General features: G+C 38.3%; 1 protein-coding gene across 1 annotated transcript in view; it reads right to left on the reverse strand.

Moving 5' to 3' along the window:
* The window catches only part of cdh2 (cadherin 2, type 1, N-cadherin (neuronal)), a gene marked incomplete at its 3' end in the record, with an annotated part of 57,127 nt that overhangs the window by 24,951 nt on the left and 17,912 nt on the right, over nucleotides 1-14,264 (reverse strand). Inside the window, exons 3-7 of the mRNA XM_084090235.1 lie at nucleotides 7,421-7,629; nucleotides 4,855-4,995; nucleotides 4,589-4,744; nucleotides 2,571-2,715; nucleotides 2,311-2,483 (exon numbers count right to left, since the gene is read on the reverse strand). Coding sequence (XP_083946361.1) covers nucleotides 2,311-2,483; nucleotides 2,571-2,715; nucleotides 4,589-4,744; nucleotides 4,855-4,995; nucleotides 7,421-7,629 — 824 coding nt within the window. The remainder of the gene's footprint in view (nucleotides 1-2,310; nucleotides 2,484-2,570; nucleotides 2,716-4,588; nucleotides 4,745-4,854; nucleotides 4,996-7,420; nucleotides 7,630-14,264) is intronic.

Here is a 14,264-nt window from a genome sequence, read left to right on the forward strand (position 1 = left end):
CACAACTAAATAATAAAGAGTTATGACTTGAAATGTTTGCTGTATACCACAATCAAAAACAGCTTATACAAAGAAAGTGAATGAACATCTGCAGAGAGTAACTTACAGTCAAAATGTAACTTTTTGTGACTGGCATTGCACATTTGGCGCTCAGCCATCATGCGTCCGTTATGTGCGCGTCTCTGTTATGTGCACGCCACAGACTGTCCGCGCACGTGCACGTCCGCTTCAGAGTTCCGCCTTTTGCGTTCCGTCAATGTTACGTTATTAGAATTTTTTTTTTTTAGAAAATCGATTTTTGACATTTGTGAATCGATTCAGAATCGTCCACGTCCCGAATCGCGATTCATCTAAGAATCGATTTTTTCCCCCACCCCTACTGAACAGCCAATCAGAGTTCCCTCTTTCACCGACGGCCCGACGCCGATTCAACAAGTCGAATCGGCCGAAAAAAAGCCAACGAGGACCAATTTCAGCCGACGGTGCGGAACATACTGAGGAAACTTAGTCGGCCGACGCACAAAAACTTGGTGTGTTCCAGGCTTTATAAATACAGAAGTCATTGTACCATGTAAACATTGTACCATGTAAACATTGTAACGTTGTCACTAAACATATTGAAATTATATTTAGTTACCATGTTTTGAAAATAATAATAAAAAAAATAAAAAACTGTTAAAACAGCCCCAATCCCAAAACCATCCCCCTCCATAACGAACGAAAAAACGAAAACTAGATGGAAAAAACATTGTCGTTAACTGAAATAAAAATAAAAACGAGGCATTACAAAAAAACGATAACTAACTAAAACTATAATGTGTGTTTGGCAAAACTAACTAACTAAAATAAAATAAAATTATAGACTAAATGTCCTTAGTTTTCATCTTTGTCTTTCATTTTTTAACGCAGCGTTTTCGTTCAGCTGCATTTCCTTTCCCTGCTCTCCCTCTGTCTCTCTGTCACTCATGCGTCTCTCACATGCGCGCGCGCGCACACACACACACACACAGCCCCTCCCCTCCGTGCACACCGCGTCTCCATGAGAACGAGTGTTCGTTCGACGTTGAAAGCAAGTTCGCGAAAGGTTGGTATCTCTATCTCGTGGACACCTTTACACAATCACACATTAAAAAGTGGTATAAAAATATTTTAAATTCTGAATATAATTTTGTCAGTGTGTTAATGTCGACCCGAGAAGCAATTGGGCCTTCTTTAGAAAGTTAACTAGTCGCAAGTTTGAGGTAAAATGCACTTTTTGGTTGTGGTTGTCGATGTCAAAACACTATATAAGCTGTGATTCAAATATTAAATAATGTTATGTCATTTTTTTACTTTTACACTGAATGTTTGCTGCTTCAATCCAGATGAGTAGGCTATTGACTGTATAGGGTAAATTTAGTTTAGGCCAGGGTGTGAAAATTGTACAGCTGTGGTATTTGTATAGGGTGTGAATTCTGTATAGAAGATGTGTAGATTTTTGGTACGGCGTGTGGATTTTCTAAGAGGTAAATGAATTTCAATGGGGTGTTATTTTTTTTTCTAAAAATGTATGTTGTTTTTGTTGAGTTATTATTACACAATACTTTTTCTGACCTTTTTGAATCTTGCCCCTGACAAATAACCCAAATTACAAAAAAAGACTAAAACTAACACTAAAACTAATAAAAACTAAACTAAAACTAAGCATTTTCAAAAAATAAAAACTAAACTAAACTAGCAAACCCACTTTAAAAACTAATTAAAACTAAACTGAATTTGAAAACAAAAAGTCAAAACGAAATAAAAATAAAAACTAATGAAAAATGCAAAACTATAATAACCCTGCTCCATAATTCTCACTCCAAGCTAAACTCAAAAGTTGGCAGCCCTGTGTTTGCATCTTGTTATTTAGCTGCATTAGACCAGATAAGCGGCCCATTGTTTTTGGGTTCCAACCCACCAGTTGAAAACAATGTTGTTACTGTTAACTAAAACTATTAAAAATAGTTTTCAGTAATTGAAATTAAGCTAAAATAAAATTATGTAAGCTATATTTGATGAAAAACAAACTTTAAAAAAAATGTTGCTTCAACAACCAAATGAAATAAAATAAGTTTAAGTACTAGAATTACTAACTAAAACTGAAATAAAAAATATATTACAGCTAAAAAGAAATAGTTCAAAAAGACAAAAGCACACAATTACCTAAACTTGAATTACAATTAAAAGTACAAAGTAAAAGATAATTTAAGACATTTAGAAATACTACATTAATAATAAAACTGGTTGTAGTATATTTTTGACATCCCACTAGAACAAATTTCATCGTACCTCACGGTCCAGGCCTGCAGCTACAGTGATGATTTTGCCGGTCTTGTTGTTGATAGTGAACATATTGGAGGAGGGGCTCTCCGGGGTCTGAGAGAGGATCTTGTATCTAAGCATTCCATTGGCTGTATTTGGGTCATCCTTATCCTGGGAGGTCACCGTCATTACAAATGTGCCTAGAACCGAGCAATAAATGTCAGTTTAAACTTCATTGGTGAAGGCGTGTCATAAACTGTGTCAAAAGCGTGAATGCGTGTGTGTACCTGGTTTGGCGCCCTCATCCACGGTTCCATTCCAGATCTGGTGTATGAACTCGGGCCGGTTGTCGTTCATATCAATGACATTGATGATGATGTCAATGGGGTTCTCCATCTGGTTCCCATTGATGTCCACGGCATGAGCACGTAGCTGTGAGCGCAAACACACATTTAAAGTCACAGTTTACATGAAAACTCTTCATGAAAACAAAATCTGGAATAATAAACACACAAGTCTACATCTGAGCAGATATGAAAACAACTACTTTCACTGTTATTTTCATATGAAATTACACTACAGTTCAAAAAGTTGGGGATTGGTAAGATTTTTTTCTTCTTCTCTATGCTCACCAAGGCTGCATTTATTTTACAAGTAAAAACAGTACTATTGTGAAATATTATTACAATTTAAAAGGTGCTGTTTTCTATTTTAATATATTTTAAAATGTCATTCATTCCTGTGATGGCAAAGCTGATTTTTCAGCTTCATTACTCTAGTCTTTAGTGTCACATGATCCTTCAGAAATCATTCTAATATGATGATATCATTTTTTTTTTGTAACATTACTGGTAACTTTGATCAATTGAATTACGTACTACAAAAATAAAAATCTTTCTAACTAACTAGCTATGTTATGGGATGCAAGAAGTGAATTACTCTCAGAATCACTTTGCACTCTTACGAGTTTTGAGAACAAGACTGAACCTCCACAGTATTTTTCAGTGTTTTTATGCCATTATGAGCCATTTTAATGCAACATTCAGAAGAAATTTACAGTATTCAATTCACACATTTTCTGCAGCCAACTGAGCAAAACTGTAACAGCAATGGCAGTGCAGACACACTGTCAGTGTGAAAGAGGCTATTAACCGCCACACTCATTTACAGCGGTTATTGGGGTTAAGCAACCGCTATAGCTGACTTGGTTGCAGTTTGCGTGCTAGAGCAGTTTTAAGTCTGCTGTATATATGCATGAGCTATCCGAAGGAAGCCTGATGCTCCACCTTTGGCACCATTAGGAAGCAAATCATTTCATATTCATGTAATCTCTGCATAATTTGAATCTGAATGTGGATTAGGTAGACACTGAGGGAGGTTAACAGCCTCTCGGGTCCAGTAGTGAAGTGAAAGGGTATTGAAACCAGGCAGGAAAAGTTTGAAACTACTTCCAGGGGAGACTGAGGATTGTTCTTACTTAGGAAAAGCCAGATTTAGGGAATGCCCCCCTACGAGCACAATGAATGAATGTGTGTGTGTTACTTAGTGTTAGGATAAGCTCCTCCAGAGTTTAATTTTGCCTGCTCTCCTCTTCATGGTACAGTGGATTAGAGGGAAGTCAAAGGTCACATTCTCAGACTGGCTGCCATGGTAACTATGACACATGTAATTTATTGGGAGTTTTAGAGGGCTTCTCTCTGTCCTGGATGGAATGCACAGATCTAAAGACCAAAGGCCTGATGTTTAAACATTGTGTATGCAAGAAACGGCATTGAAAAGTGCACAGGCTAACCCACAAACACATTTGTTTTTATAAAAAATAAACGTTACATTAAAATTTTAATAATAAATCAACTCTTTTACTTGGCAATTCGGCGACTCCTGTGGCCAAATAATGAACTGAACAATTGTGATTAATTCATATTTAAATGCTCATTATTATGGTTTAGTATTTCTCTGTAATGTAGAACAATGCTATAATATTTATTCTCAACCCTGAATCTGAAACCACATTCCGATGCCACTCCCCAACCCCAAGAATATTTTTAAGTACTTAAATGAATATCATAAATGTTGGACTAGTCGACTAATGGCTTAAATGAGCGACTACTAGTCAACTAGAAAATTCTTTAGTCGGTGGCAGCCCTACATATTTGTAAAGGAAATCTTGTGCAATCATTCACACGGTTTCATAAATCTGTAATAATTTTGCGCATCTGTTTTTTAGGATGAAATGTACACAAAAGTTTGACATGACATCTCAGGACATGGAGTCATGAACACACACACACACACACACACTTACATGGAAGTTGGGGATGTGTTCTCTGTCCAAAGGTTTGGTGACGGACAGGATTCCTGAAATGGCGTCGATGATAAACAGGCCGGTGGGGTTTTGGTCGGCTCCTGGTCCGGTCACGCTATAGCGCAGTGTGTTACTCTTGTCCTTATCCGACTGGATCTGAAACACACACGCAAATTTTGCAGGATAAACATAAAATAACCGTTTATTTTTTCGAATACACTTCACATGATGAACTAAATGTTGTTTTTCGTTGTGTACACACTCACTTTCACAAGCTCTTCAGGGAATTGTTTTCTGGAGTTCTCAAGCACGTTGACAGGAGGAATGACCCAGTCTCTTTTCACTCGATTCACACTGCCATCGCCCTTGACAACCACACTGTGCCGGGGAAACAGTATCACTGGCACCTGGCAAAAAAAAAAAAAAAAAGGCGAAAAGAAGAACAGTTAGATTCAAAAACACCCACACGGTCAATGTACATTAGGTGATGCGCACACACCCACACACACTGCAGCACTTGCAACACTTCTGCCCCGGCCCCGAATAATTACAGAATTAATTTTACCCTCTGTAATGGGGTCATAAATATCACTGCTGCTCCATCGTTAACTCCCAGAGCAGTAACACCCACATAGTGAATGTGAAAGTGTGTGTCGAGCTTGCAGTATTGTTCCATTTCCTTTTTCCATGAGCCTTGTTATTCAGAGCCGAAGGCAGCCAGAGATGTGCTTGACCAGACATTTGCCCTGCTCTTAGTATTATATAGAACAAAAACCCGAGTGTTCAGTTAAGAGTTAATTTCCAACTAACAACACAATGCAACGACTGATTTCTTTATGCAAGAACAAAATCTCACAGTGTGTTAGCTTATAAAGCGACTCCATATTCCCTCTCAGTTGATATCAACTAAGCCTCCCTTTCCCTTGACCTATCTTCTCTCTCTTCCTCCTGGTGGTGAAAAATTGCTGGTAATGACAGTGACATGGGGGCGGACGGCAGTTCGGTGTTGAAGGAGGGAGATAGATTCTCTAATTTTTCTCTCTCGCTGCTATGACTCAGGTGATGAGCTAACTCATTACCCTTGTACCTACTCACAGTCTCACAATCTCTCCAAATGAACAAACCAACAACATAAACATTGACAGAACTGATGGAAAAACATCTTTCACCTCAGTTCGTTCTCGTTTACTTTTCATATCTCCTATTTTCCCTCTCATTCCACATTAATCGCCTTTCTATCTCTAGCTGTTATCTCTAGCTGTATAAACTAGGGCTGGGCTTTTGATTATATTTAATGAAAGTAAAAACAATAAAAATCCACTTTAAAATAAGCAAGGCATGTTTTTCCAGTTTTCTTTAACTAAATCAACACAAGAATGATGGATAAAGTGTTCCCATTCTTTCTGGACAATTCATTTCTATGATTTATCCATGAATTAGCCATACTTGATAGGATTTTTATTGAGTTTGCAGTTTATCGAGCCATATGTAGCTGAAATACTTGACCATTACTATTAATAATTATACTGCCACAGCCTTTTAATATTTTATTAATTTCCATTTATTGTCATGATTTTTAGAGAATGATTTTTGGAATATTAAATTCCCTGATATTTCCATGTTTTTCAGGATCGTTGAATCGTTCATTCAAATGCACCAATAAATTAATGCATAGTAATAAACAGCTATATTTATCTATATTACCTATTTAAAAGTTTGGGGTCAGTAATATATATATATATATATTTTTAAAGAAATTAATACTTTTATTCAACAAGGATGGATTAAAGCACAACTGCTTTCAACATTGATAATAAGAAATGTTTCTTGAGCATCAAATCATCATATTAGAATGATTTCTGAAGGATCATGTGACACTGAAGACGAGTAATGATGCTAAAAATCCAGCTTTGATCACAGGAATAAATTACATTTAAAAAAAACATTAAAATAGAAAATAGTTGTTTTAAATTGTAATAATATTTCACAATATCACTGCTTATACTGAATTTTTGATTAAATAAATGCATCCTTGGACAGCATAAGAAACATTACAAAAATTGTACTAACCCCAGAATTTTGAATGGTAATGTTGAGTTTTGAATCGAATTCATTAAAACAAACACGAATCAACCGTACCCATTCAAACATGGTTTTTGCTACTTACTTTAAATCAGAGATGTAATTAAAACGTCTCACAAGATAAGGAGGGGGACTAGTAGCAAAACTAGTCTAATGACACGTTCTTTAGAAAACTTAATGGCCAAATTAAAAGCTCATTAAAATCACCATATTTCCAATGTTGCTAGGTTATAACCATTCGACCATCTCTGCCTTTATCCGCTCTCATCCCCTGCTGGCTCCTCTCGTCCTCCTTCCCCTTGGCGGCAGTGTGTGGCCATGTGTGAGTCAGTAATAAAGAGTAAATTCTCCCTGTCTCTGAGCAGAAGGCAGGGCTATGAGACATATGGTTAGTGTTTCCAAGCTGAGGGTCCAGATCCACACTGTCTAATGTATCCTCCAGCCTTAATGTCTCTTTAGCATCGTTAAACATTAATTACAGCCCTACTATCAACGTGTTAGTGCTCTGCTAATTTTCTAATATAGTTTTATTAGTGCTTTGGCTTTGTCATAGAGGCCCTCGGTTGAAGAGAGACATTTTTGTGAGCTCACATTCGCACAATGGCATTTTGATGGTGTAATTGCAGCGCGAGGCTAGTTTAGAAACACCATGCGCTGTTAGCGATCTGACACAGTTATAATTACTGTGATTTTTGCAGTCACGCGGTTGCCGTTCCATGTGTTAACGTGCGAGTGCGCCTTACTTCCTACCTGCTTGGGCTGGGTGAAGTTGACGTGTACCAGCCAATGCTCTTGAGACTTCACGTCCTTGGCCTTAATCTCCAAGCTCCGCCCCTTCCCGTCAGAGAGCTGCAGTGTTCGCGCTGCGAAAACCGTCCCGTCGGCCTCTATCCGGAAATCCGCGGGGTCTCCGCTCTCGAAGCGCAAGCCAGAACCTCTGCCACAGTCCACGAAATCCACTGCAGAAGAGAGAGAGAGAGAGAGAGAGAGTGGACTGAGTGCAAGCCTGTTTTTGTTTTTAAACTGCAAACAGGATTTTTTTTTTTTTTTTTGCAAAAAACAAGTACACAGGAAATCACATTCCTGCTCCTCCACAAGGGAATAATGGTTTTACTTGGTTTTAAAAGTGAGGACAAGGAGAGTGAGAGATGGAAAGTGCGCACTGACACAGAGAGAGAGAGAGAGAGAGAGCGAGAGAGATCGAGAAAGAAACAGAGAGAGAGGGAGAGAGAGATGGTAGGAAAGGAGAGCAGGTACAACTTCTGAAGCACTTCTGCATTATTCATGCTGAGACATCCCCTGCAGGCCCCCAGGTGTGCTGAGGAGTGGAGGAACAGGAGGACGAGGAGACAAAGAGAGAGAGGGATGAGGGGAGGGAAAAAGAGAGAAAACTGAGAAAAAGCCGAGTTGAGAGATATCTGCGGCACAGCACTGGAGGGAATCGCATTAGAAGTACAGACATAAACAAATGAATGTGCTTTATTTATTATGCAGCAATTAGAGAACACAGACAGACAATTACACGCCCAGAACTGAGGGAGACGCAGGGTTGCTCTCCTATCAGGACGCATTTGTTTGCAAGAAGCCTCGTATTGACTGGGCTCATTTGTCTGACATTTTTCATCTTTCAAGCAGAACGCCAGATCTCATTATCCAGCCCAGGTGGACGGCGCATGTGATTTCTCGCAGAACGATAACGTGACACAGTATATAGCTCTATTGGATGCACGATTACTGACAGGGATTCATTTTACTGTTCATTAGTCCTGTGAGGACAGAACAATTAATAAAAACACATGTAAGCACATTAGGGATGGTATGATACTAAGATTTTGGCCACCTCGATGCAAACATGCACAGACAGTTGAATATGCATGCTCAATTTGCATATCATTATATTAGCATATTATCTGCTATTCATTATATCACAGTACATTTTTCACATTTACTTTAAAATTGGAGTTTTCAATTAAATTCTCCAAATATTTCACAGCAAAACATGTTTCCTCAAATAGCAATTAACTTTTCACAAATTTAGTCTGCAGTCCTTGAATGTTGTACGCAAAAACACACATAACTTGACCAATGTAGTCCAATTCTAAAACAAATTACTTTTATGAACCAAATCTTTTTAGTGGATCAAAAACGTACAGTACGACAATTGTAGCCTGATTCCCCGAATTAATGAATCAGATCTTTTTCAACAAGAAAAATTATATATGACAACTTATATAAATATAATTTACATCAGTAGCAGAGATAATTTCTTTCGCATGTCAGCAAAATGGACATCACCGTGATCAAAAACGATATCCAAATCTGTAACTATACAGTTGCGCCTTAACTTAGCAGTAACACAATGAAACATCATTCACATGCAGGAAAAGTTCAGCCCATGTCACTTCCCGAACACTTCCTGTCCTTTCTCTACTATCACTGTCAATATAAAAATGGTGCAAAAGCCAATTTTCCATCTCCATGGAAATTTCCATCCTTTCTCTCACAGAGAAACACACACCAGCGAGAACAGGCTACATTTCCTCATCACAGATGAATTTCTCTCTCACAGGTGGCTTTCTACCAATCCGCTCTCAGTGTGTGTGTGTGTGTTACCTTGTTTTTTTGCGATTCTTTGCTCTCATGCATATGTGCAAGGAAAAAAGCAGATTTGCCGTATAGCAATTACGCACGTCCGTAGGTAAATTACACCTTTCACTCTTGTTAATCATCATTTATTATGCGAGGACCTCTCAGGGTATTACAGTAGGCTAAAATAATCGCTCACTATTATTAGACATGGCAACCAATGAGACCTTAGTCCTGATTATTAGATAAAGACCTGCTGAAGGGGGCGAGCAATTATTACGTTTATCAGATTGTTAATATTGGTAGTCCCGACGTCCTTGCACATTACTTGCGTAAAGAGCCTCCCATGTTGTTTAATTTTCGTTTTTCAAAATTAAAACACTCGTCTTCATGGCCCCTGGCACGCTGGTAACCATCACGGAGTAATGCGTTTAATGTGACGCGATTGCCCTGGTGGCACAAGATCTGCTGCTCGGCAGGTGCTTGTGGTGTGTGTGTGTCAGTCTAGCTTGACGAAGTGCACCGAGTACGTTTTATTAGATGGCTGCACCAGTTTCGGCTGCAGCTGCATTTCCTTGTGCAGTTTTCATGAGGATGGGGGGAGGGTGTAGCGCTATATGTCTACCGCGCTGTCTCCTTCCATTACCGAATGCTGCTCTTCTAACGGATGAAACAGAGAAACCAGTGTATTTGAGTCTTTCTTCTCGTCTGCAGTCTCTTTACGCATCCCTGCAAACTCGGCTTAATGCAGCGAGTAAAAGCCGCATTACTCATCACGTCTCGCGAGTAAACACGGTTACGGCAAAACAGTGGAAATTGATTTAATTATCAGGGTGATTTAATGTAAGACAGAGGTAAATTACTGAATTATTTTAAGCGAACTCTGAGGTAGCTTGTGTGTATTTTCTCAAAGCCCTCAACAAATGAGTGCATGTATGGGTCTTCAAACCGCAATATGATTAGGATAAATAGAACAGCTTAGATTTTATTCTACAAACCAGGTTCTCTAGTTACATTTTGTTTCATTATATTCTCGACCCAATGATATTAATCAAGGGTCTGACATTTATGTCTGGTGTTATTTGTACGGTATTGATGATGTAGGATATATGACATACAATATTCAATCCTTTAGCTACAAAATCAGGGGACAAACAAGGTTTTGATTTATCTGTAATAAACTGATACAATCTAAATAAGAGGCAATTAAAAAACACAATCCATTTTCTGTCACCTTGACCAATGAGATGGAAAATAATTTGTCAAAGTGCTAAATGTAAGCTGGAGATTTAAGAGGCTTGATATGCACATGCATGCGTGTCTATGAATTTGCATAGTGTGAATCTCACACATGTGTGTGAGAAGGTGATCAGACACCACAGACGTGTTTGAGAAGCAAGACGAGCGTCGGTTACCCTTCACTATGTCTCTTCAAAATCACCAGAATGATTTCTAAGAGGCAGATTGAAGGGGAACTGAGAATTTAAAGCAATTCTGCCATTATTTACTCACCAATCATGTCGTTTCAAACCTGCATGCTGTTATTTCTTCTGAAGCACAAAAGTAGAAATCTTTGAAGAACTGTGATGCAATTCTTGTCCAACACAGTGCACTGTAATCAGAGGCTGTCAATCTCCAAAAAGGACACACACACACAAAAAAAAAAACAATAAAAAAATCCCCAAAATCCGCAATATGACTTGTGCTCTATATTCCAGCTCATCTTAAAATCCCCCTGTAGTCAATCATTTTATCCCTTAAAACTAATCTTTGATCACCAAAATGACATATTTAAAAGTTTTTTCCTTGAATTGAGTTTTTCATGCCTTAGAATAGCTTGAATGTAACTCTACACCCTTGCCTCATTTAGTATGTATACGCGGCTCTATGAATATGCAAATTAGTCCCGCCTAGAAATACAATCACACGTTGACTTGATTGGTTATAAGGTATTTTGTGACGTCAGAAACACAATCGATTTCAAACCTCGTTTTTGAGATTATCTTTGGTTCACTGCAGTTTTAAAGGGAAAATACTCAGCAATGGTGCTGACTTGTGCATTTGTACCTGGTTTGTCTTAAAGCACATTAAAAATACCACATACACATATAAACAACATTAAAAGCTTGATTTTCACCACAGAGGGACTTTAAGGAATACAACAGCTTTATGTGATGAAAAGGCTGAAATTTAAGTCATTATTCAATCATTTCCCTAAAGCTCTCACCAACTTCGTGGACATGGCCAAAACACAACTTTCAGTGAATAACAACTATAATTTGACTTCAGAAAGATTGGAACATTACACATGTCACTTGGACTACTTTTATTACTTAATGTCCTTTCTATTGAGTTTACAGCTGAACTGCTGTAGTATGACAAGAGTTGCATAACAAGTGTCTATGTTGCGCTCCACAGAAAATAATATCCAAATACAGTTTTGAAATGACATAAGGATGAGTAAATAAAGACATCATTTTCATTTTAAGATGTACTATCTTGTATACTTTTGCAAACGAGGGCCCGGCCACACGGGCACATTCAAGCTGAAGTGCTGATTTGGCGAGCCAGCAGAGGAGTGATGTGCTCTGTAAGCAATCTCTTTCAGCCATTAGCATTTAGCATTCAACACCAACTACACATCTTTACCGCTCAAAATGTCCCCGCTATTCCCTCCCAATGGGACTCTTAGCTCATTTTAATACGAGCCGGCTACAACTGGTGTGAGCTTTTAGGAGAAGCAAGACATAAATGAGGAAAGTAATGGAAAAATAGTTTTGTTTAGCCCACCACCCCCATGAGAGAGCATAAAATAGCTGTCTTAATGTCGTAGTTTGGGGTTTCATGGTCTCCGAGACATACTGAGCCTTCCTGTGAAAGAATTCAGATGGATGTGGCACTTAGGACCCCACTCCGCACCGAGCTGAGCTGTCTTTTGTACGGCCTGCCTATAATTGCCCTTTTTCCATGACTTTTCTAAGGGTGAGCTTCCTCTAATGGCCACATCGCTCAGCCACATCCCTCGGTGGGCATGGCAACTTAGGTTTAACTCGTACACACTTCCACGGCCAAAAATACACAAAAAGACAGACACATTCACATATACACCTAAACGCAGACTGAGAAAATGCACCAATGGGACCTAAATCAATTTGAAAACCAAAGTGCACATTAAACTGTTAGAGCTTTTCAGCTCATAAAGGGATTCATTATCTCTTTTTGAAACCAGAACAATATGTAGCTCCTATAATGAGCCAATGGCTATTGATTAGTTGCCAAAATGTTATAATGGTGAGTAACAGCTGCTTTTATGTGTTCCTCTGTTAATGTGAATCATCTAAGCCTTTGATCCAAAAGTACAACTAACAACACACCGTATCTACTCGCCTCATGCTGTTTCTCCTCAAAGCAAATAAAACATAGAAAGATAATATGACATTCCCTCTTAAAATAGCATCTCGTCTCTTTCCTGATTTGTTCAGATTTAAACTTCAGATCAAAAGAGCATGGTGAATCTCACGGCTGATTAAGCTCAATCTCAACCTGTTAAATGACTTGATCACATGCAAATGCATGCGCGCTCGGATAAATACATGTAGAGAGAACAGCGACATTAAACTCATTTTCTGCCTCATACCTTTTTCTCACACTAATGTGATGTCAGTGTAACAGAAGGCTTTCTGTGAATTTTACTGATGTAAAGTACAGTTATCATTGTGAGAATGAGTTGATTTCGTCTTTCGTAAAAATGTGTTGAAAATTTTAGGCTAAATCAATTTCCAGCAAGAGTGTTTCCAGCAAGTTTCATTAAAGTGGTATAATAAACCATCTAATTATTTTATTTTATTTCAAGAAAATCTTAACATTTAATGGAGTTACATACAACTTATAGCCTACAATATAGCTGCACATATTTTAATGACAACATTTTACTAGTATAGTGTTAAATATATAATGTATTTTGTTTAATAGTGGAGCCAGTAAAAATATTCAAGTAAAAATCTAAACCATGAATCCCTACTGTTGGATCTACTGGCGACTGAAATAATAAACCTGGTAATAGAATTGTTTTTTGGGCGTCCTGTGATGCCACGCATGGAGGAACTGAATTAAATAAAGAATGATTAACTTTTTAAAGCATAAAAACATTTATATATTAAAAAAGTGCAAAATATCATGACGATGCGTCATTTTCGTTGTGCCCTGGACATGTACCATGTTACTGGCATAGTCTTTTGAAGCACCACAGAATATTTTTGTATGGGTCGGTCATTTGGTTACTCCCTGCTAACAAGTCGGACATCTTCATTTGAATATTTTGGATTTACATGCAAATTTTGAGTTTCTGCAAATGCTTTGCACTAGAAGGTGTGTTTATGTTTTGTCCATTACCTGCTGGATGCTAAATGCTAATAAAATATATACCACAATGCAGAGTACAACAATACACCACCACATTTCACATGCAGAGAATTTGTCAGCTTAATGGCGATACAGCTGACACCTCCAAAACAGACACAAATAAAATGTGCAATACTGAATGCAGAAGAAAAAATCATTTTTTTTCTGGCATTCACTGGATAATCTCTGTCACAGACAAACTCAATTATTCATTCTGCATCATAATAGCACCAAGGGCCTTTAGGTTATTTTTTCAATCATATTTTTTTTAAAGCGGCATGCAGTTTTGCTACCGTGTTTGTGTATGTACGCATGCGTGCAGTGCCATTTTAACCTCTGACCTCGCTAGATTGGTGGTGTCTGCAAGGACTTAGGATTTATGACCGTGCACAGAGCGACACACACATAAACACACACTAAAGCACACACACATGCAGCATATGGCAGGGGCTCCACGCCAGCCCGATCCTGAGCACCTAAAGCGGGCAGCGCATTCCACTGCTGTCTGTCCTCCTCTCTCTCACACACACACACACACACACACACACACACACAAAAAACACTTCTAACTGCTGTTTTACAAAACATAAACCAATGTATACGGCCT

Source organism: Abramis brama, assembly GCF_963993115.1.
Source record: "Abramis brama genome assembly, chromosome: 18".
Taxonomy (NCBI): domain Eukaryota; kingdom Metazoa; phylum Chordata; class Actinopteri; order Cypriniformes; family Leuciscidae; genus Abramis; species Abramis brama.